The 25589-nt window shown below is 42.0% G+C and overlaps 1 protein-coding gene across 3 annotated transcripts in view; it reads right to left on the bottom strand.

The window, feature by feature from the left end:
* The window catches only part of LOC144511461 (alpha-actinin-1-like), a 104912-nt gene that overhangs the window by 57689 nt on the left and 21634 nt on the right, over positions 1-25589 (bottom strand). For 2 of the 3 annotated variants that reach the window (XM_078241837.1, XM_078241840.1), the window contains exon 2: positions 2145-2259. In XM_078241837.1, the coding sequence (XP_078097963.1) occupies positions 2145-2259 (115 nt within the window). Of the gene's footprint in view, positions 1-2144; positions 2260-12508; positions 12514-25589 lie in introns of those variants that run through there. The other variant, XM_078241838.1, reaches the window with a different exon arrangement.

The following is a 25589-nucleotide window of genomic DNA, read 5'->3' as shown; positions in this document are numbered from 1 at the left end:
AAACAAAGTTTGCAAACCATCAATATCCTAAATTAAAGACTTTATCTATGAAGATTTCAGCCCAGGCAAAGTGGATGGTAAAGAGGACAGTGCAGATTCTGGCACAGAATACCAGCAGGAATATTCCAGGGCGGCACAGTGGCTAGCACTGCTGCCTCGGCGCCAGGGTCCCGGATTCAATTCCCGGCTTGGGTCAGTGTGTGGAGTTTGCATGTTCTCCCCGTGTCTGTGTGGGTTTCTTCTGGGTGCTCCAGTTTCCTCCCACAGTCCAAAAGACGTACTGGTTAGGTGCATTGGCCATGCTAAATTCTCCCTCAGTGTACCTGAACGGGTGCTGGAGTGTGGCAACTAGGAGATTTGCACAGTAACTTCATTGCAGTGTTAATGCAAACCTACTTGCGACTAATAAACTTTTACTTTATTCCAAGATACTTGGACAGATGAAAAACATTAAAACATCCCCTCAGCTGTTCTAACTGCAGTGTATGGAATACTGGAACATACATTGAAATTTGCATTCAAACAGATTCCAACGGTTAGTCTATTCAAGCACATTATATATAAAACTGTTAAACATGGTCATGGTTCAAATATACCTGCTCAATAAAATAATGGTGAGCATGGTATAATGACAAATTAGTTTACCAACAAGGAGCGAAGAGTTCAATCCCCAATCTATACCACGCTAGCTAATCTCATCTGTGGTGGCGATGTTTCTACAAATGATCCCTATTCAGCACTCCATCTAGAATCATGTACATGCAGACAACTGGCAAGGGCAGGCTTGAGCTTGGCTCTGATGTTCCAAACAAACATGTCAGAGATCGCTGGAGCTCAAACAGTAGTCCCTTATGCAAGGTACATGAGCCCAAAATGAAGCGAAGTTAATTCTTTCCAAGACATGGGAAGTGCAAAGAGCATCAGCAAAGGACAAAAAAAAAACCTGTTAATCAATCCTGCAATAAAAACCTCACGGTTTGCATTGGGTCTGTGCAACACAGGTGGCAAAGAATCACGGAGTGTATTTCATTCTCTCTCAGCCCCTATTTTTTCCTCTCTACTCCTGAAGAAATGTGGTTAACATTAGTGTAAGGTAGCTTCCATTACCTCAAAGAGGCCATTATGTAAGTGCAACTGTTAATATTCTGCTAGTCCCAGAACAGGAACCAGGCCAATATTCCCCTTGGGTGTGAAGATACCAACTGGCCCAAGATCAGCTATCTTGGCATTAACTAAGTATGCAGCCACTCAGTGGGTAAACTCATTGAACCATCCAGAAGTGGAAAGAAATTCAATAAGTCCTTACAAAAAAGCTGCTTCAAAAAAATATTAAAACCCTGGACACAGAAAGATGCTATATTGCTGTTTAATTTAACTGGATTAATTAATTACTCTGACAATGTCACGAACAGCAACATTAAATCCTAATTTATCAAATGTTGAAATTAAGCAGACTTGTTGCATTCACAATTCAATTCAAAAATGTAAACCAATCAGATTTCCTGAATTTTTAAAGGGGTGTTTTTATGCCCTGCAGAGGGCAGGATTTAAAATTTAAACCATTACCACACAAATATGATCCAAGCGTATTCAAACCTTACCATTGGGTGGCCAGTTCTCCTACCTCAATTAAAAATTAGGCAATGTTTTAAATGGTGCATTGACCGAGTGATTAACTACAGGTCAAGTGAAATGATCTTCGAATGCAAGTTTAGGATATTTGTGCTTCAGAGACTATTCAGACAAAACTATGAGTAAACAATTGTATAAATTAACAATGGATCTATGTTTGAAGATGGACTTTACCATCCTTTCCTGCTGATTAAGTTTTGTTTAAACAGGAAATGCTCCCAGCCTTTGAACTTGCAACTACTAGGCCCAACCGTATGAACTTGGCATTGCAACGAGCCTAGGCATAATTTACCTTAAACTATGCACATCAAATTAATTCCCTCTGAATACTAATCTCAATTGTTTTTAGGCCAGCCGGGAGGTTAATTAAAAAAGATATTTCAAAACGCAAGGGGGAGGAAAAATTGCACGCATTATTTTTTTTTAAATGATCAACAGGCACTCCTTTATCTTTGGATGAAAAGACATGCTGGGCCTGAAACAGTTTACCTTTAATGTTTGCACTTCCTCACCTGAAATCACCTCCAGTAGCAGCATTAGTTTAAGGCCATCTCTGAAATCTTCCTCAATTACTTCAATCTGTGTCCCTGCCTTCCGCAAATGTGAGTTGCACCATGCTGTAAATGTCTGCAAAACAAACAGTATAAATTAGGAATAAAGAATGGCAGAGACATTAAACAAATACTTTGTCTTCACAGTAAAGGACAAACATTCTGGATATAATGGGGAACCAAGGAATTAGCAAAAGAAAGAAATTTCTATGGTGTTACTGCCTTTATGGAACTAAAAGGCAGACCAATCCTTGGACCGGATGGTGATCTGAAGCATCAGCTGATGAAGGATAGCATTGGAATCAATCTTTACTGACAAAATGGAATATTGCAAGCATATTGCAACTCAACCGTATCAGTTTCAATGTGGTGGAGATGCCGGCATTGGACTGGGGTGGGCACAGTAAGTAGTCTCAACACCAGGTGATCACCTGATGATGGAACAGCGCTCGGAAAGCTCGTGATTCCAAATAAACCTGTTGGATTTTAAGCTGGTGTTGTGAGGCTTCTTACAGTTTCAACGTGCAAGTGAAACCCCAATTACTACCCTCCATTTGCACTCAACTAAATATTACAAAATGCCTGCATACTAAGGTGTTAAGAGACAGCTACAGAGCTAGTGGGTGCACTCATTTGATCTTTGAAAATTCTCTAGATTCTACAACGGAACCTGTGAGTTGGAAGGTAACAAACATGACTCCACCATTCAAGAAAGCAAGAATAGGGAGCTGTGGGCCCCATCAGTAGCTGGAAAAATACTAGCATTTAGAAATGTGGCATTTAACATATTTGATGGTCACAGATTTATGAAAGTGAGTGACCTTTTTAGTTGAAGGTCTAACTAGCAGGGTAGATTAGGTATAGTTGTAGTGCATTTGCAAAAAGCATTCAATAAAAAGGCTACACAACAGATTGTACAAAGTTAAGATTCACGTTAGCTTGGATTGAGGTTTGGGTAATCAACAGAAAACAGAAGACAGACCATAAGACATGGGAGCAGAATTAGGCCACTCGGCCCATCGAGTCTGCTCCACCATTCAATCATGGCTTATTTTTTTCTCATCCCCATTCTCCTGCCTTTCCCCCATAACCCCTGATCCCATTATCAATCAAGAACCTATCTCTGTCTTAGAAACACTCAATAACCTGGCCTCCACAGCCTTCTGCGGCAAAAAAGTTCCACAGATTCACCACTCTCTGGCTGAAGAAATTCCTCCTCATCTCTGTTTTAAAGGATCGTCCCTTTAGCCAGAGGTTGTGCCCTCTGGTTCTAGTTTTTCTTGCTAGTGGAAACATCCTCTCCACATCCACTCTATCCAGGCCTCGCAGTATCCTGTAGGTTTCAAGAAGATCCCCCCTCATTCTTCTAAACGCAAACGAGTTACAGACCCAGAGTCCTCAACCGTTCCTCATACGACAAGCTCTTTATTCCAAGGATCATTCTCGTGAACCTCCTCTGGCCAGCACATCCTTCCTTAGATACAGGGCCCAAAACTACCCACAATGCTCCAAATGTGGTCTGACCAGAGCCTTATACAGCCTCAGAAGTACATCCCTACTCTTGTATTCTAGCCCTCTCAACATGAATGCTAACATTGCACTTGCCTTCCTAACTGCTGACTGAACCTGCACGTTAACCTTAAGAGAATCTTGAACAATGACTCCCAAGTCCCTGTGTGTTTGATTTCCTAAGCATTTCCCCATTTAGAAAATAGTCAATGCCTCCATTCCTCCTTCCAAAGTGCATAACCTCTCACTTTTCCACATTGTATTTCATCTGCCACTTCTTTGCCCACTCTCCTAACCTGTCCAAGTCCTTCTGCAGCCCCCCTGCTTCCTCAATACTACCTATCCCTCTACATATCTTTGTATCATCTGCAAACTTAGCAACAGTACCTTCAGTTCCTTCCTCCAAATCGTTAACATATATTGTGAAAAGTTGTGGTAAACATGTCATTTTCAACTTGGCTTCTGTAACTAATGAGGCATGGCAAGGATTAGTGTTCAGGCCTCAGCTATTTACAATATATGTGATTTAGACAATTGAGTTTAACATAGCATGTTCTCTAGATGGGGAAGGTCAGCTGTAGAGAGGCTGCAAATGGAATATAGGCAGCTCCAGTACCAAGAATGTTGCAAATGGAGTATACGTGGACAAGTAAAGTTATCTATTGTAGAAACAACAACAACAAGACAAGCAGAATCTTTTAATTAAGAAAGACAGCTATCTCAGAGGGCAATAGTGTCCTTATACAAGAAAAGTTAGCACACAGGTACAGCAAACAATTAGGAAAGCGAGTCTGTCCTTATTGCAAAGGGTTGAGTACAAGTAAAGATATGCAAGTGCAATTAAATAGGCCTTGGTGAGGCCATAGCTATCGTATATAGTTTGGTTTCCATGTCCAGGGATATATATAGCACTTCACATTATAGTTGTGTTTTACTTATGTTGGTTTGAGGGATAAATATTAGCCAGGACACACAGGAGAAATCCCTCGCTCCTCTTCAGGTACTGGGGTCTTTTACATCCACCCGAGACTTCAGCTTAATACCTAGTTTGAAAGACAGTGGGGACTGGTGGTGGGAATCGGCGAATGCGCAGTAGCCCGCTCAGCACTGTGCTGCCGGCCTGTCCAGTGGGAAGAATAGGCCCCATCCACTGATTTTTCACGTGAATCACATTTGTGCACTCTGCAGTGTGGGAGGTTCATTTTGAAATTCCCGCTAAAAAAACCAGTGGGACTTGCTCCAGTTTTTGTGAGAATTTGACACTGGGAGAATCGCCTCCAGTATCTCCACCCTGGCAGCAGCCATAATTGAATGGCAATCATTTCATTCTGGCCAGCGTGCTACCCCACTGGACCACTAGCAAAACTGAAGTGTCACTGCAATGAGACTTCAGAATTTTAAGCTTTTAGCTTCAGTAATTTGGATGCAAGCAGCTCATTTATGATCCACCCTTAGTTGCCTTCAGATGGAAACGAAGAGCCTTGTTTCATACCAGGCTTCTTGCTAAATGGCTTGCTAAGAAACTTCAGAGGGCAGCAATTCAACCCAACGTTGCAAGGCTGGAGTCATGTGTAGGCCAGAAGTAATGCCAAAGACAAGTTTCCTCCACAAAAGACAAGTTAGTTTTTGTCATGATCCAGCAGTTTAAATGGTAATTTCTCTTAGCGAGTTTCATTTAATAATGCTGCTACTGAAACTCATGATCGACTGAAATGTAGTGTGACATTCACCAGAGAAATAGCTCACTGGTTTATAAGCTCAAACACATGACTTCAAGTCCAAAAAGTCTTTACACGAAAGAGGAAAGCAATGTCAATATACCGACTTCTCAGAATATACAGGACAAACAGGCCATTTGGCCCCCCATCAGTTCAATGCTTCCACTTCACTCAAAACCTCCTCCATCCTTCCTACCTAACTACCAGCATAACTATTTTGGTCCTCCTTGTGCACTTCAACTTTTCTTTAGCAATTTGCACTATTCTCTGACTCATGTTTCTCCTAAATTCATCTTTTCATTTTCATGCCTACCTTACATTGAAGCCTCCAAATCTTATCACAAGCAGAGAGACTGTCCATTCTACCAAAATTTCAATTTTTAAGCACTTCTAATAGGTCATTCCCTCAGCCTTCTCTTTACAAGAGAAAAAAGGCATTGAGCCTGTTCCTCTGGAGAACGCCATAGTTCTATTATCTTTGAAAAACTTCAGACCCTCTCTAGTGCCTCCATCTCTTTAAACATGGTAAATGCGTGCCAAAATCCTGAAGAAAGTCTGTATATACCAAACATTTTTCACTATTTCCATCTTCTCAATAGCCTTTAACCATTGTTGCCACTTATTATTGGCTACCACAGTTAAATACACAAAGGTTCTACTGAAACAGATAGACCCATTTAACCAAAGTCTGCCGATTTGTTCAACTTTCCACTTGGGTCAATGACTTTTGGAAACGTAATTTTAATCCTACAGTCTCTACACAGTTTTGAGGTTGATTATTTTTGGCTAGAGTTGCAGACTAGAGTCTCAGAGAACTGTGTTTTCATTTCTTACTGTAACCTCAGCTGAGTACCAATCAAATTGACAGCACATAATTTAGCATCTTTCTCTCAGTTTTATGTACCAAGCAGCTGTACAGGAAACTGATCAATACACACAATAAGTAGGAGAGTCCCAAAGGAATTCTAAAATGAGTAAAAACAGAATGCAAAACGCTCATTGACTATAACTAGCATTCAAATAAATTTTTGACAAGTGCATATTTGATCTGAAAGACCACCTATTAGCACTGTCAAAGTATCACAGGAGTACTGACAAGGACAAGAAAAATACATATCAACTTCTCCTTGGTGTCTAACACCCGATTGCCAGAGTACAGAAATAAGAACTTCCAATCACTGGACAACTTAGCTGATCTTTTGATCAGCAGGTCCACAACTCTTGTTAGTATATACCCTGTCCCAATGACATTAGTCACTGCATATTACACTACTATCCTGGAAATCTAAACCAATCAAGCAAACACTGCTTTGAGACAGCTGGTAGAATGCTAGCTGAAGAGGTTAACATGGCCTCTTGACTAGCAGTTGCCATGCTGTTGGTAGAAGTGGAAGATTTCTATGCCAATTCATAGAATCCCTACAGTACAGAAGGAGACCATTCGGCCCAAGTCTGCTCTGACCACAATCCCATCCAGGCCCTATTCCCGTAACCCACATATTTACCCTGCTAATCCCCTGACTAGGGTCAATTTAGCATGGCCAATCAACCTAACCCGCACATCTTTGGACTGTGGCAGGAAACCAGAGCACCCGGAGGAAACTGACGGGGAGAACGCGCAAACTCCACAGAGTGACCCAAGGCCGGAATTGAACCTGGGTCCCTGGCGCTGTGAGGCAGCAGTGCTAACCACTATGCCACCGTGCCGCCAATTGTTTTGCAACAGCAGCAAGTTTGACCATCTGACAAAATATTTAAATTTAATTTAAACCAAGTTTAGGTTACAAGTACCAATTTGCATTTAGTTTTTTAAACAAATGCATTAATCTGACCATGAACAACCAGATCAGTCGTGCCTCACTGAACCCAAGTTCAAGTCATTGAATCCTTACACTACAGAAGGAGACCATTCAGCCCATTGAGTCTGTACCGACCACAATCCCACCCAAGCCCTATTCCCGCAACCCCACACATTTACCTTGCCAATCCCCTTGACACTAGGGTCAATTTAGCATGGCCAATCAACCCAACACACACATCTTTGGACTGTGGGAGGAAACCCACGCAGACACGGGGAGAACATGCAAACTCCACAGACAGTGACCTGAGGCTGGAATTGAACCCGGGTCCCTGGCACTGTGCAGCAACAGTGCTAACCACTGTGCCACCATGTCGTTTTTTTTTAAGAAAGGTGGAACTTAGTAGTAGAGAGTTTGGGGGGCAAACATGAGTATGTGGATAAGGGAAACACCAGGAGGAAGTTGGAGACGGCCTTGCACTAGACCTCATGTAAACTCCAGATGTGGTGAGGTCTCATGATGGAAGGGGCGAGGGAAGATATTTGCCTTCCAGAATCTCATTTACTTCACTTCCTCTTTCCCCTCAACATTATAACCAGGGATTTTGAGTGGCGGGGAAGATTTGGGGTAGAATGGTGTTAGATATGTGGTAGGTTAAAAAAAATTAGATCAGTTAACTGAGCTAATAAAAGAAATTGCAAATTCGATGAGCTTAAAATGAACACTTCTACAGCTCAAACTCAACCGCAAAGAATACCATGTCAGAACTTCAGCGCTCCAAACAATCCTCACCAGCCCTCTAAACCATGTTTGAAGTAAATCTCTACGCAGTTGTTTTGTCAGTGGGAGCTACACAAAGCAATTTCTTCAAACTGTGCAGATACAGACATGCATATCCTTACAAAACAGATCAGAGCAAAGACAAAGGAATGCCATTGTTAACAGAAAATGTAGCAAATTCAAACCATTTACAGTAACTTGGGAGAATTATTTGCTCATTTCATCTACATTTCAAGTTAGACTGTTCAGCTTCCACTCAAACATTCTTAGGTGCTGAGATCACCGACTTAGCTCTTAGGAGTGTAAAAAACATGTACACACCCACACCTTAAAGTGCAGTGTTCAGGAGCCATGTAAAATTTAGGAAGGCTGCTTAGCATTTCTTGATTAGATAAAGGACAAAGAATTTGTGCTGTGAGATCATAATTCTGATGTGGCAAAATTATGGATTATTGCCACATCATTACTCTAGGAACGGCTAGTACCAAAGCACAAGTAGGTTTTTTAATGACAGAAGGGAATAGCAATGATGCTGAATGCGTCAAGTAGCTTTACCGCTAATTCAGTCATTTCAAAGTACAACATTAAGATACAGTTCTGATCAAGTGAGTGGGCAAAACTATTAAAGTTTTTAAAGTTTTAAAGTTTGTTTATTAGTATCACAAGGGGTTAGTTACATTAACACTGCAATGTTATCCTCTAGTCGCCACATTCCAGCACCTGTTCGGGCACATTGAGGGAGAATTTAGCATGGCCAATTCACCTAACCGGCACATCTTTGGAGTGTGGGAGGAAACCAGAGCACCTGGAGGAAACCCACGCAGACACGGGGAGAACATGCAAACTCCACGCAGACAGTGACCCAAGCTGGGAATCGAACCCGGGTCCCTGGCGCTGTGAGGCAGCAGTGCTAACCACTGTGCCACCATGCCACCCCAAAATGCAATTCAACGTGGATGAGTGCGAGGTCACCTAGTTTGAATCCAAAGATGATAAATTGGAATACGTTTTGAATGGTGCGAAACTCAATTGTAGAGGAGCAGAGATTTGGCAGCTCACTATGTCTTTCCGATGCTTTACACAAGGCAAAGGAAAAAAGGTTATGCTTCAGTTGTGTACAGCCATGGGCTGACTGCATCTGGAGTAAGTGCTCAGTTTGGGAAACACATCAGGAAGTATGTATTGGTCATGAGAGGAGGTGGGGCAGTGTGTATTTATTAGAATAGAATACCAGGGCGGAGAAGGTTAAGTGATGAGGTCAACTTATCCTTTATTCTTTGTAATGATCAGTTTGAAGTGTTGATCACTGAAGGATTGGATAGTTTCTTTGCATCTCCCCTATTTCCTCTACTGGGGAAACAAATGGACATTATCTTAAAATTAGTTAGTCCATTAAGGAGCACATAATCAGGGAGCACACAAAGCACTACAGAAATTTGGAACCCACTACGCACCCCAGGACTGTGGATGCCGGATGGAGTTCAGAATAATATCCTTAGTTTTGCTGGATGAGAAGTAAAAGTGGACTGAGTTTCAGGTCAGCTATAACCTGATATAACAGAACCTACGCTCAATAATATCCAAGAATTTTAACCATATTATGGGGATGCAATTTCAAAATCACAGAAGTTGTTACATCAAGAATAGCCACTCAAAAAACATTTTGAGCACCTGTATAGAAAACCTGACAATCACTTGTCCAAAGAAACTTGTGAAAAATCAGTGATATTTCATCAATATCATCTCAACAAGGCAGTTTATAAAGGGCTTATGTTTAACCAATAGTTAAAGTGAGGAGCATTTTTTGGTGCAGCCAAGTTCTGGAAACCAGGAAGGTCCAGGTTTCAGTATTCAGCCAGAATAGCAGCCGAGTGCTATTAGACCTCTGATCAACCTTGGGAGTCATATTTCCATCCAATCACCTATATGCGGATATGTTGGTTATGGACAGCAACTGAGCTGAGATAATAGAATCTCTACAGTGCAGGGGGGAGGCCATTCGGCCCATCAAGCCTGTGCCAGCTTCCTGACAGAGCATCTAACTCAGGCCCAACCCCTGCCTTACCCCCGTAACCCCATGCATTTACCCCACTAATCCCCTTACACATATTAGGACACTAAGGGGCAATTTAGCATGGCCAATGCACCTAACCTGCACATCTTGGGATTATGGGAGGAAACCGGCGCACCCAGAGGAAACCCACACAAACAGGGAGTATGTGCAAACGCCACACAATGAACAGGACTGAACAGATCTGTAATCCCTGCCAAACCAGGAAGGAGAGGGGGCAGTGCAACTCAATGTCCAGATGCTCTCATGAACATGTACAGTACAAGACAATTTACAATTTTTGTTCAGTGTCATCGTTCAAGAGGTTTCAAGCTCGCAAACAGCAAACATTTCTTACGCACTGATGATTTAGTGCGGAGCAACTGAGGCACCATATACAGCAATTATAATTAATACAAGAAAAACATTGCATTAAGTCCATGCTTAAACATGTGAAAGATAATCCTATCTGCCACATGATCACTATCATTCCAGTACTGCTGCAAAAGGCGTCCATTCCTCACTTATGCATTTTCAGCAGAGATCCGAAACACTACAACTTTTCATATACAGCAGTCCAAAGGATACTTGTACAAAGAAAGTTATTTTCTATCACAACTTCATTGGCTATAAGCCAATTTCCATTATTAATTGGAACCCCCACTGCAATTTGGCTATCCAACCACCGTGTCTAGTCAAAGGCCAGCAGGGTGTCCCTTATTAAAGGCAAAACAAATAGCAACAGTATCCAGAGTTTTAAGTACAGTGACTGTCAAATAATGCAATTGCTCCTGATTTTTGCTTTTGTTCCTATAGGTTGGGGCGTGCGATCAAGTTTAAAATTTGTTAATAGGTGGATCCATATCTGTGGAGTTCAAGCTAAAATGCAAATTTAAATATCGAAAGTATTTAGAGACATTCATGGGGTGTTCTGCATAAGTGAAGTTCTTATTTTATTTATTAGTCACAAGTCGGCTTACATTCATACTGCAATGAAGTTACTGTGAAAATCCCCTAGTCGCCACACTCCGGCGCCTGTTTGGGTACACTGAGGGAGAATTTAGCACGGCTAATGCACCCAACCAGCACGTCTTTCAGACTGTGGGAGGAAACCCATGCAGACATGGGCAGAATATGCAAACTCCACACAGACAGTGACCCAAACCGTGCCATCCCCTGCAGACCAGTACAAGACTTCCAAACTTTGCCCACGATGTGTGCGTCAGGACTGTTCATTTTAGTGTAGTTCTGCATGAAAAAACAATTAAGATTTTCACACAATCTGCAAATAAGTTCAGAACGATAAAGACGCAAGGTCCCAGGTTAATAGAAACTATATCTTATTAAATAACTTCCTTTTGTATTCCAATATCTGCACTTTACCTTCTGAAAATAAGTTCAAATGAAATGGCATATAAAAACAGAAACACCAAAACAGAAGGGCAAGGTATGGCAATTCTCCCATAATACTGTGGATGAGTTTCCTTACACTGCTAGCTACCTCCACGTATCATCTATCCATGCAATTTTGACTCCCAAATTCAGATTCTTACACTCAAGACATATCAAATACCATACAATTTCAACTAGATGGTAGCAGCTAATACGAAAAAATGTGGATATTTGAGTAGAGGGAGATTAAAGAGCTGTAGGGATTATTAGTTTTAGATTATTCTATGAAAGAAAGATAGCAGGCAACAGGCTAACAAGCCCTGTTCTCTGCTGGAAACCGGTAATCCTATGATAAATTAGACATTAGATCATACCTGCGCATTTTGAGACAGTGCATAAACTGTAAATTACATGAATAAACCCATGTCACTGACATTAGCATGTAAATACTTAAAGGGGAAGTGAATGCTGACTTTGAGAAATGCACATAAATAATGCTCTAGTCAAATTTCTTGTATCGAATCTCATGTTATGTCCTTCATTCAATTAATGGAAATTAACAGATATGGATGCAAACAAAAGGCAACTCAAGAGAAATAGCAAAAAGCAATCTCAGTTACTGGTAGGGGGAAAGCAAGGTACGGTGCCTCCCATTTCCAGTTACTGGATCACTAGCTTTCTTGGGTCAACAAGCTAAGACAAATTGTAGCACCACATGCACATTATTGGTTAGTTAGGATACTTCAGTCTGGTACGCAATCTTTTTAGACTACCTCGAGCTTGAAGATTTTAGACATTCAAATTACATGCTTGGCATTCCCTCATGATTAACAAAATTGTAATAAGTTAACCGTGCATGATGTGTTATTCATACCCAGGTCAACTTGATCATTCTGACGGTATTTCTTCAGACACTAATAGGTAACACTTTCCTCTTTCGGAATCAAAATTCCCATTCCTGAACAGGAATTGCCAACTACATTAAATAATTCTAACAGTGCTTTTCAAAGTCATGGCAACAACACATTTCAGATTTATTGTATATATCAAGATCCATAAACCCGATCGTTCCATCAAAACATTCTTGATCAAAACAACACATTTTCAGTGGGGTCTATCCCCAGAGCAGACCCAACACTGACCAAGTTATATTTGATTTATGCCACTATTATTCACTCTTTCACTGTTGCTTAGTTTGCCAGTTTCCTATACCCTTCAACTTGGGGTTAAAGCATTAGCCTTATACACAGCTCTCCTCCTGCCTGCGTAACAACCCAGCGTAAGCTTGAAGCAGCTTTCTTTCCTCCCACAATCCCAGCCAGCCATCGAGCCAGCTTTTTACATAGAAGTCATATTCCCATCTCAGCAACAACTGCTTTAAAATAAACTATTTGGTCACCTCCCCCCAACAAGGTAATTTTCAGGCAACACAAGATTACCATCTCTTGCAACCCATACCTCTTCCAATGCAATTTTCAAGGCCCTGGATCACATGTTACCTTCACCAAGGCCAATTCCGTACATAATCCACCCTTTCTCTCCAGCTACTTTCATTGCACAGTTAGCACTGCTGCTTCACAGCGCCAGGGATCTGGGTTCGATTCCCGGCTTGGATCACTGTCTGTGTGGAGTTTGCATGTTCTCCCCGTGTCTGCGTGGGTTTCCTCTGGGTGCTCCGGTTTCCTCCCACAGTCTGAAAGACTGCTGGTTAGGTGCATTGGCTGTGCTAAATTCTCCCTCAGTGTACCTGAACAGGCACCCGAGTGTGGCAACTCGGGGATTTTCACAGTAACTTCATTGTTAATGCAAGTCTATTTGTGACAATAATAAACTTTAAACTTAGTTTCCCCCAGCCTACTTTCCCCTTTGAGTTTTTGTTTTTCTCTTCCCCCTCTCCCTCCCCCACCCCCTCTTCCTCCCCACCTCCACCACTATCCTTCTAGTAGTGCATGACCTCAACACTACAGAGCCTCAACCTCCCAACAGAACCACTTGGCAATAATCAATCCTTCTCTCGCGGTACTTTTGATATCTTGGCTAACAGGATCACATGCTTCTACCCGATGCTAGATTAGGATGAAAGTCTTAAATTTCTGTTAAAGTGAGGCATTGTTTGGCAAGGATGCAGAAGTTAGAATCTGCAGGATAATGCTAGAGGACTAAATTTGCAGTGCGTAAGCGCCAAGTGTCTTTTCCCTGCTTCCAAAAGTGCACTTCCCTTATTTACATAAGCAGGCTGACTGTAAGTACAAAGTATGTGCACTTCCTCAATTATGTGTAGTATCTATACAACATAAATACTTTTGTAAATGACAAGATTTTTATCGTCAGTGAAATATTACACAGTTTCAATGTGCATCTGAATACAATCCTGTAAATTGCAGAGGGATGGGCAGGAAATTTTCACTGCTGCTCCTATGTGGTATTATGACCTGACATGACGGAAGAAGTTATGAGAAGAGGCCAAGTATTGAGTCACCTTTTAAACGGAATGATTTTACAACTGACTCAGCTTCAGCTATGCAGATAACACACTGACCCTCCACAGCCACTCCCAGGTAACGCTTCAACGAGATCGCCTTATAAGGTTAAGCTCCCTCGGCTGCAAAGCTAAACTATTACATAATGTAGGTGTGGCATAGCAGATGTCACTCCTGTGACAGCCATTGTTTTACATTTACTACATCGGTGGATTGAACAGATCTGCAATAAGCTGCTTGCATGTTTGAAATCATTTTAGTTTCAAGAAGCAACACAAGATTGTATGACTTATTGTAGAAAAGTGTTACAGCAAACAGGACAAAAGCTAATGGCATTTGCTACCAAATAAACCTGTTGGACTTTAACCTGGTGTTGTTAAAACTATTATTGTAGAAAAAGCAGACAATCCAGTATATGTACTTATTTACAAAGATGTTCCAAAAGTTTCAAACCCACAACTGCTCCAACTAGTACTAGCAGGATTGCTAAAATCATGCCATGCGTACTATAAATCAATTTAGCAGGCTCCAAGTTCCATCTGTAAAGCAGATTAGTAGATCCCACTGGTGACAAGTCAAACATTCATTGAACTCGAGGTGGACCCAAGTTGCCTATTTTACAACGGTGTTACTACATGTAATTACAACAGACTAGGAATATGGTATATGGCTCCAATTATTGCCTGCATACAAGTAGGAAAAGTGATAAAAACGGTTATAGATTTATTTTCTGGGGGCAGAAGTCCGTAAGTTACCAGTAAAAATTACTTAGCAAGTGGTAATGTCTCAAAGAGAGACAGGAAACTGCTGAGAATAATTGAACTGCAATGGAGGTAGATTCCTCAACTTACACAACCGCAGCCAAGCAAATAACAGGTCTGCCTTTTGAACTTGCCTTAAAAAAGTGTAACAAACTGATAAACTGAAACCAAGTTCAGCAACCTCACCAATGCACTTGTTTCAGAAGAGTCACTGCTGGTTGAAAATTCACCCACTTAAAATGTTTAAAAATTTCCCAGTTGAAACTATCCTACATGAAGTCAGTATTAGATCTCAAGTGGATCAGTTAAAAGGTCTCCATGCTCATTCTAGCAAGATTTCTCTCAACCTCAAAGACCCGCAATACTGAGTGTACAAGGAAAACACACCACATCCCGAGGTGAAGACAGACTATTAAACTCCAACACGATACTCTAATTTTTGCTTTGATAATTGAGAATCATTTATTAAGTGACAAAAATTTCAACACATGCATATCAGTTGCGGAAAAATATTTTACTGCAATCAACTGCCCTTATCTTAGCAGTCATAAATTGTGAAAAAATTCAGTGACCCAAGATAAAACATTTTTTTTAACAGAGTACAATATCCCTGAAAACACTTCTCAAATTAGGAGCAGAACCAACTAGATTTTGGACAAAACTAAATTGTCTCATTGCATGAACAGCTGTAGAAAGGCTCTCCACTAAGAAAACCAGCAAAAATGCCCATGAGTTCCAAAGTGAAAGCTCAATTGAAAATGACATTGCAGCCAACTGGTTTATTTCCAAATGAATCATTCATATCTCCAACTTCTCTCTCCGGGTGCTCCAGTTTCCTCCCAAAGGCATGTGGGTTAGGTGCATTGGCCATGCCAAATTGTCCCTCAGTGTTAGGGGTGCTAGCTAGGGTAAATGTATGGGGTTATGAGTCTAGGGTTGGGTGGGATTGTGGTCAGTGCAGGCTGAATGGCCTCCTCTTGCACTGTATGATTCTATGATTTTAAATTCCTCCCAAGATCCACTTCCTCAAGGAGTGTTTTTTATTCCATCTTTAGTGACAAAACATTGCTGGAAAAAATGAACAGCTACAGTACCATTTGGTTTTGGTCAATATCAGGTGGAATTACTTTATTACTCATCTGGAGATGCCTTCACTAACAATGGGGAATTCTACAGCCAAACAGCAGCTGCAAAAATTTGAAGCAAGGGAACAGAGCGAGCTGGATCATATTATGGAAAAGCTTCTAAAAGCGCTAACACTTTTTTCCTCTGGCTTGGGTTGCTTATTCCTCAAGAACTGCCTTTTCCTTCACTCTTGATGCTGGTCAAATTGAATCACCTACAGTAACAAGCAGATTCAAATTTGAACAGGCTGGAAATAGGGAGGCATTATTTAGAACGGCATAGCAGTTCAGCCTGGTGTCAATATTTATCCCACAACCAATGTCACAAACAGATCACCTGGTTAATATCACACTGCTGTTTGTAGAAGGTTGTGCGCAAACTGGCTGTTGTGTTTCCTACTTGCAAACAAGCCTAGCCTAGGGTGGCACAGTGGTTAGCACTGCTGCCTCTCAGCGCCAGGGACCCAGGTTCGATTCCCAGCTCGGGTCAATGTCTGTGCGGAGCCTGCACATTCTCCGCGTCGGAGTGGGTTTCCTCCAAATTCTCCGGTTTCCCTTCTCACTCCAAAGGGAAGTCAGAGAAGCCTGACTTAGCTTGGCCCTGCTAAATGGATCCTAGTGCCAGGGGTTTAGCAGAGTAAATATGTGGGGTTACGGGGATAGGGTGAGAATGTTGTCAGTGGAGGCTTGATGGGTTGAATGGCTTCCTTCTGTACTATAGGGTTTCTATGATTCTATATCTAATATATCCAAACATGTGTGGGTTAGGTGGATTGGCCATGCTAAATTGCCCCCGAGTGTCAGGGGGACTGGCTAGGATAAATGCATGGGGTTATGGGGATAAGGCCTGGGTGGGATTGTGGTCGGTGCAAACTCGATGGGCTGAATGGCCTCCTCCTCCACTGTAAGATTCTATGATTCATTGACTGAAGTACTTTGGAACATCCAAAACTGGTGAAAAGTACTGCAACTTTATGTTGCATAACACTGCAAAATACCTGGGCACACAAGCACATTTCAGGTTTTATGCATTTATCAAGCAACAAAACATTTTTACTTTGCAAACTACAGACATTCCAAAATTATTTTGACACTTCAATTGATGCTGATACAAGCTTTGTTTGTGCAAGTTTCCGTCAAAGGGGCTCACGGTACCAAGATTTGCATTCTTCACAAATGTGGTGATTGAAAGTTACGTAGAGTTGTAGACAGTGTGCAATTTACACATTTTCCACACCTTTTGGTTAATAAATCTTTCCCCAGCACTGTTAAGTACACGATAACCATTAAAATTACTTCAATTTCAGTGAGACATTTATGTTCAGTCAACTCCTCAAAGCTTCCATATACAATTCACTACAACACTGGCAATGTTTATTTAAAGCACCACTTATATTGCACGATGCTGCAGAATGTCAGACCAGTATTTCAAACACCAAGACATAACACTAGCAAGATGCCAGGTGTTTTGTTCCACTAGAGTACAATACACACATACTTCTACTCACTATCACTTTTACTCGCTTGCTCATTCTATTTCTAGTATTTAAACTTGTCTCTCTCAAAATCCAGTTACAAGTCTTCTACTTCCCTTCTAGGAGAGGGACTCTGGACTCTAAACATGCAATCCTTTTAGCTGAATCCAGTTAGAGTCAGAGTCATACAGCAGAGAAGAGGCAGGCCCTTCAGCCAATCGAGTCTGCACTGACAAAACTACACTAAATTTTCACGAATCCCACTTTCCAGCACTTGGTTCCTATCCTTGAATATTATGGCATTTAAATGGCTCTTCCACGTACCTTTTCAAGGCTCTTCTTCTACCCTCCCAGGCGTGCATTCCAGACTCCCACCACCCTCACGATGAAAGAGAATTTCCTCAATTCCCCACTATACCTGTGCCTCACCTTAAACTTATGCCCCCTTCAGCTAATGGGATCAGCTGCTCCCTGTCTGTACCCCTCAAATCGGGTCCCCATTCAGCCCTCTTGGCTCCAAAGGCTACAACTCGAGCCTATCCAGTCTCTCTTCATAGCTCAAATGCTCCATTCCAGAGGCAGCATCATAGTAAACTCCTCTGCACTCTCTCCAGTGAATCACATCCTTCCTATAGAGAGACTAGAACTGCAGAGAACTCCCGCTGTGACCTAATCAAAGTTTCATACAGCTCCAACATAACTTCCCTGCTCTTATATTCTATGATGTGGAGATGCTGGTGTTGGACTGGGGTGGGCACAGTAAGAAGTCTCAACACCAGGTTAAAGTCCAACAGGTTTATTTGGTAGCACAAGCTTTGAGTGTGAAGGAGTGACACTCCAAAAGCTTGTGCTACCAAATAAACCTGTTGGACTTTAACCTAGTGTTGAGAGAGTTCTTACTTATATTCTATATCATGACTGATGAAGACAAGTGTCCTGTATGCCTCAACTACCTTATTAACCTGCCCTGACACCTTTAAGGATATGGACAAGCACCCCAAGATCCCCCGTGCTTCTTAATGTCCTGCCATTCTTCGAGTACACTTGTCTTGTTACTTTTAATCTACATCATTTACATATGTCACAAACAATAAGGGACCGAGCACTGAGCCGTGATGCACCACTGGACACCAACCCCCATTCACACACAAACCTTCTGTCACTAAGCCAGTTTTGGATCCATCTTGCCAAGTTACCCTGGATCCCATGTGCCTTTACTTTCTTTATCAATCTCCTACATGGGACCTTGTCAAAGGCTTTGCTGAAATCCACATAAACTACATCAACTGCACTACCCTCATCTACACACCCAACCACCACGTCGCAAAATTCACTCAGATTTGTTCGGCTTGATGTCCCTTTGACAAAGCCATGTTGGCTACCCCGATTCAAACCCCGGCTCTCCAAGGGGAGATTAATTCTCTCCTTCACAATTTTCACCAATAGTCTCCCTCCATCGATTTGGATTGTCATTCCCTGGCTCATCACCAGGGAGATGAAAAGTGGAACCATATTAGCTGTCCTCCAATCCTCTGGCACCTCCTGCGGCCAGAAAGGAATTAAAAATCTGGGTTAGTGCCCCTGCAAATTCTTCGCTTGCCTCCCACAGCAGGCTGGTTTACAACTCATTTGGACCTGGGGCTTTGTTAACTTAAACCCACCAAAACTTCCTCGCTCTCGAGGTCAAACTGTTGAAGAACCTCAGTCTCTCCCCAAGTTCTGTACCTACATCCTACTGCTGAGTGAAGGCAGAAGTACTCATTTAAAACCAGGTACATGCAGATTGCCACCATGGTCCCTAATGGGACCTACTCTTTTCCCGGTTATCCTCTTCCCCTTGATGTAATTTCCGAATATCTTCCCTCCCTAATCTTACCTGCCAGTGCTTTTTCATGCCCCCTCTTTGCTCTCCTAATTGCTTTCTTGAGTTCCCTCCTGCACTTTCTATACTCCACTAAGGCCCCCACTGATTTGCTCCCTTGATACCTACTGAAAGCTTCTTTCTTTTCTTATCTAGTCCGGTCCATTCCTTGCAGACCATCTTTTTCCTTTCCCATAATACAGTATGATTTAAGTTTGTTATAGTCACTGTCACTAAAATATTCTCCATTGCCACCATGAAAACCTGTCTGACTTTGTTCCCAGAATTAGACCCAGCACTGACCTAGCCCATGTTGGATCTTCGATATATTGACATGAAATGTATTCATGGATCTTTTTAAGATAGCCTCCCCTTCCAAACCCTTTAAAATTATAACTACCCCAATTGATGTTGGGGGGAAATTGAAATCTAATATAATTACCCTATTATTTTTTCATATTTCAGCAAATTATCTGCTCCTCTATTACCTGCTGACTGCTTGGGGGCCTATAACATACTACCAGCAATGTTACTGCCCCCTGTTTATTCCTAAACTCTAGCCACAAAGCCTCATTTGAGGACCTAAAGATATTGTCCCTCTTTACTGCAGTACTGACTCGTTAATGTGACACCACCTCTTTCTTGCCCGAGGATCCTATATCCCAGAATGCAGAGTTGCCAATCTACCCGCAAGAATGTTGGTCCCATTGTGGTTCAAATGCAGACCGTCCTACTTGTACAAGTCCCACCTTACCCAGAAACGGTCCCATTGATCCAGTAATCTAAAACCCTCTCTCCTGCAACAACTCGAGTCATGCATTCATAGAAATCATAGAAACCCTACAGTACAGAAAGAGGCCATTCGGCCCATCAAGTCTGCACCGACCACAATCCCACCCAGGCCCTACCCCCTTATCCCTACATATTTACCCACTAATCCCTCTAACCCACACATCTCAGGACACTAAGGGGCAATTTTAGCATGGCCAATCAACCTAACCCACACATCTTTGGACTGTGGGAGGAAACCGGAGCACCCGGAGGAAACCCACGCAGACACGAGGAGAATGTGCAAACTCCACACAGACAGTGACCCAAGCCGGGAATCGAACCCAGGTCCTTGGAGCTGTGAAGCAGCAGTGCTAACCATTAGTCTCCTATTTCTGTAGTCAGTCAAATTTCCCACTGGGAAACTAAAGTTTCAAATTTTGAATAGACATTAAAAACTACCTTCTACATTAGTAATGGAACACAGGAAACAAGGACACTAAAACTAGTTTGTACCAGTTTAAACTTCCATGGCCTTCATATTCTCAAATTCAATGTGTTCATACTCTAAGCCAAGAAAGCAAGCTACATATAATAACCAGTTTAGTACAGTTTTACTGGAAAGTCTACAAACAAAATTGACTCAAATTTGAATAAAAGTTCAACTGAAACTTTAAAACATAAGCTATAAAACTTGAAAAGGAGAGAGAAGGGCTGACCTTGTGTCCAGGTGGCCCTTTGTCAAAGCCATACGACTTTGACAATGGGTCATCTGGACTCGAAACGTCAGCTCTTTGCTCTCTCCTTACAGATGCTGCCAGACCTGCTGAGATTTTCCAGCGTTTTCTCTTTTGGTTTCAGATTCCAGCATCCGCAGTAATTTGCTTTTATTACGTTATAAAATTCACTGCACCCAAAGAACTTCCTCCCTCAATTTTCTTTCCTTTCCAAATGGTGACAAGAATAGCTCAGGCTGGCGTGCAATTTTCCATCGATGTAACCGGCCCTTCGATACCTTATCCTAATGGCAATCATCTTGGTTTGAATCTACATAATCAGTGGTCTCACATTTCAAGGAGGAGTAAAAACCCAGCCCTAAAATTAAGGTATATTTCCCAATTTCTCCTGAAGGTCATGGTACTTGCTATAAAAATGCATTGAGTACTGCAGAGCTTCACATGACATTTCTATCCACGTATCTACATAGTGTCAGCAGGCTACTCATCGCAGAAGATTTCACAAAACCCCCCCCACCACTTCATTTGTCCATGTTTTGAGACCAAATGATAGCTTCCAATTGCTACTCTGCTTTAGGGTATGTCAACTCAACAAGATAGACAAATCATTCAATCCTGAGGTTAACATATCAGATCTGTGACCTTCCAATAGAATAATCATTTTCTTTCCACAGATTCTGCTGGATGTGTTTTTTCAACAGCATCTGCAGTATTTTGCCCTTCAAATCAATCGCAAGGCCTTCTCGCCTACATGGGTTAGCACTACATTAGGCTGTCACTTTCTACACTTGCAGCTAAGGCCACAATTTGTTTGCTCATTAATTTTACCCTGTGGCAAAATGTTGGAAATTCTGTAGCAACCTACTGCTCCATGGATGCAGAATTTCACATGCAGATGAAATGCAACTGGAAGAAAATACACTAAATAAGTAGATCCTGCGTCCAAAAAGGCGTTCAGCATAATTACATAAGTTTAACAGGTTTATCAATTTAAGAAGGACTGTACAGAAAAGCGTCTCACTTCAGTGGTAGGGAAACTATTGGAGAACATTATTAAGGAGAGCACCTATCTCCACTTAGAGGGGCAAGACTTCATCAGAGGGAGCTCATGCTTGACAAATTTGATCGAATTTTTTGAGGAGAGACCAGGTGTGTAGATTTTGCAGTTTATATGGATTTCAGCAAAGCCTTTATTATTCTCCCAAGTGGGACTTTGTCAAAAACGGCAAATGCATATGGGATACAGGGTAATTTGATAAAGTGGATTCAAAATTGACTCTGTTGTAGGAGACAGAGGGCTGCTTTAGTGGCTGGAGTCCAGTGGTATACCAAAGGGATGTGTGTTGGACTTCCTATTATCCATCATTTATATGAACAACATAGATAACTACGTGGGGGTAGGATTAGTAAGTTTGTGGGTGACAAAGATTGGCCAGGTGTTTAACGGTGAGGTCGAGTGTCTTGGGCTACAAGGTATAGACAGATAGTCAAATAGATAAGATGGAATTTAAACCTGAAAATTGTGTGGTGATGTAATTTGCAAGGAGTAATTTGACAAGGAAGTATTCAAACGGCCAGACACGAGGAAGTTCTGTAAAGGGACCTTGGTGTGTTTGTCCAAAGGTCTCAGAAGTCTGAAGGGCATGTTAGTAGGGTGGTGAAAAAAGGCATATGGGACTTACCTTCATCAATCAAGGCAAAGATTACAAAAGCAAGGAAGTCATGTTGGAGCTGTATAGAACTTTGGTGAGGCCAGAGCTAGAGTAGTGTGCGCAGTTTTGGTCACCACATTAGAGGAAGGATGATTGCACCAGAGGGGTGGCAGAGCAGAGTCACCAGGGTGCTGTCTGGGATGGAACATTTAAGTTATGGAGAGAGATTGGGTAAGCTTGGGTTGTTTTCACTGAAGCAGAAAAGACTGAGGGGCGACCTGATCAAGATGAGGGGACATGGACAGAGTGACTAAGGAGAAGCTGTTCCCTTAGTTGAAGGGCCAGTCACGTGGGGCATAGGCTCAAGGCGAGGGGCAATGTGAGGGAGAACCTTTTTACCCAGAAGATGGTGACAGTTTGGAATGCACTGCCTGGGAGGGTGGTAGAGGTGAGATGCCTCACATCCTTTAAGTGCCACCTGGATGAGCACTTAGCACGTCATAACATTCAAGGCTATGGACCAAGTGCTGATGAATGGAATTAGGGTGGGAGGTCAGGCGTTTCTTGCTCATCAGTGCAGATCTGATGGGCCAAAGGGCCTCTTCTACAGGGTATGATTCTATGAATCGAATACCCAATACAAATCAGAAAAAGTTCAGTGGCCCTTGGTTGGGGAGGAAGGGAACTCACCATAGCGCAGATCTGCGCTTCTAAATGACAAACTACTGCTGAGTGCATCTTTGCGGGTGAGATCTCAGATCATGGCAAGGCTTGCTTGCAAATGCTCCCTATCTCTGGTCAAATAACCTGTAATTACTATAAATGGCAAGTTATGCAGGCAGTTTCAAAATTTAAATTACACTGGAATGTTAATTTTCTCTTTCAATAAAGGTCAATGTATACTGCACACTTGCCCTAATTTACATCTTGATTACAGCATCCTAACTCACATTAGGCCAGTCAATTGACACCACTGTTTTGATAACCTTTATGTCCTTTGTGCTCATTTCAATTGATGTTATCCTTCATTTAAGGAGGAGGAGTCAATTGCTCATGTATAACTCGATAATTCACCATTAAAACATGGATAGGTCCAGTCTGCAAGTTACTGCTCATAAATCAGAATCCTAACGCAAGCTTCAAGACGGTAGCACAGTAGTTAGCACTGCTGCATCACAGCACCAGGGACCTGGGTCCGATTCACAATTTGGGTCACTGTCTGTGCGGAGTCTGCACGTTCTCCCTGTGCGGGTTTCCTCCTACAGTCTGAAAGACATGCCGGTTAGGTGCATTGGCCGCGCTAAATTCTCCCTCAATGTACCCGAACAGGTGCCGGAGTGTGGCAACTAGGGAATTTTCACAGTAACTTCTTTGCAGTGTTAATGTAAGCCTACTTATGAAGCCAATAAATAAACTTAAAGAACACACACTAATTGGTCATGGCTTGTACAACATAGGAAACCAAGTGGATTTTGCAGGATGTCAGTTCCAGGGTGGGGAAGAATGGAGAAAGCCTGCCCACAATCCTGACAGCTGCCCCTCAGCAATTTAACATTGGCAGCAGCTTTAACTGCTTAAGGTGAGACTTCTGTCCCAATCTGAGGAGGAAGTCCCACTCTGGAGCACTGCCAGCCAATTGGATGGTCAACAGCAAGCAGTCCCATTATGGCAAGGAGCCCAGTTAAGTCCAGGGCTGTTTGGGGTTGCAGCAAAGAATGGGGTGGGAATTTGGATTCAACACACTAGGCAAGGGTTGAGGTACGGGAATAACCGTGGCGGGGATCTTCATCTCTAATGGGTCAGGGACCTGCAAAAAAAGTGTACCCCCCCTCTCCCCATCAACGCACAGCTCAAGCTGCTGAGCTTTTGATATAGTGTCGGTATCCACTGCTGCAGGTAAAATCATTGTGGTATGGCTATTAATTGACTACTAAGAGCCTCTACAGTCACCTGCCTCTCCCCATAGTCTCAAAATTTCAGGCAGGTTGGAGGAAAGCTAGATGGTGTGGGAAGGCCACCCACTGGGTTTTACATACTCACTGCCTTCAGATCCAGAGGTGGCAGAGATAAAATCCAGCCTCAAATCAGTTTTGTTTTTAAACTCTTTTTGGCCTTCCCAGAACTAAATTTAAACAAAGGATAGATTTAATGGAGCACTTACATGAGAGGAGATGAAGCACAGTATGGGCAAGCAAGCTCCCTATGGTATATAACAAACTGTAACAGCAATGAATACTTCTACAAGGGAAATGATACATTTTATATAGCAGAGAAAGGCTCTAGAGGTCCAAGTAAATACCACACAATTCTAAAACGTCCATTCTGGAATGATGAAGAAAGCAAGCACTTCAGTTTTAATTAATAGGTAATTGTAGTTCATCTTCCACTAGACTACTTTAATTTCAATTAAACATTTATATGAACTAGTTATGCCAAGTTAGTTGCTAGCCATGATACAGCATGGCTCTGCATTAATTTGTGCCTACTGCGGATATGATTCATACCTTAGTCATTAACTATTTCAGTAAGCTCAAAACTTGAACCACAATTTCCAAATACGTAGCTGACAGGTCTACTTTAGGGGAATGATTTATTTGACAGCTGCATACAATCAGGTTCTGAAAGGAAATCTTGAATTCTGAAGCTTTTCTGATCTTTGGAAGCACAGACCTACAATCACTTGATTCAACATTAAGAAGCAATGGCAAGGCTAAACTCCATAGTTAATGACAGAGCAAAGAGTAACAAAATATTACAGACCAAATCAAAACAAATACTACTTTGATGGGTCAAAGCCTGTAGGGCGAGGTACAAAGTTTACAATTTTGAAGGGGGGGGGTGGGGAAGAATCGATTAGATCATGAAAGAGCACATTAGGTATGTGTCGTGAGAGATGTGTGGGGGAGGGGGAAGGGTGGTTGGAAATGTTAGCCTCACGCACAACCCAGAATTCCCTCCCCAAAGTTTTAGGTGCTCACATTGATGCCAGATGAGCGAAGATAAACTCTCTCCAAACAAAACTTTGCAGCAAAAACGTCAGTCTGCATAACTTCAGATAAAAAGGACTTGAATGTCAAGTCTCTTCTTTTAGACACTCCAGATATTCAACTTAATCAGTGGAGTGTAGCTCCACATTCCATTTGATATTACAGCAGGAGAATCAAATAGCAATGATCAAAAAGATGGGCAAACCACACCTAGAGAATCAGGTAGTTTGAGTTCAGACTTAAAGATCTGCTTTGTGAGGAATGTTATTCGCAGGATTCTAAGCATTACGAGTTTCAACTGGAAGTGGGGCAT

The sequence above is a fragment of the Mustelus asterias genome, chromosome 24 (assembly GCF_964213995.1).
Source record: "Mustelus asterias chromosome 24, sMusAst1.hap1.1, whole genome shotgun sequence".
NCBI classification, from domain to species: domain Eukaryota; kingdom Metazoa; phylum Chordata; class Chondrichthyes; order Carcharhiniformes; family Triakidae; genus Mustelus; species Mustelus asterias.
Note: the sequence above shows the minus strand (reverse complement) of the source record. Positions and strands in the feature narration are given on the sequence as shown.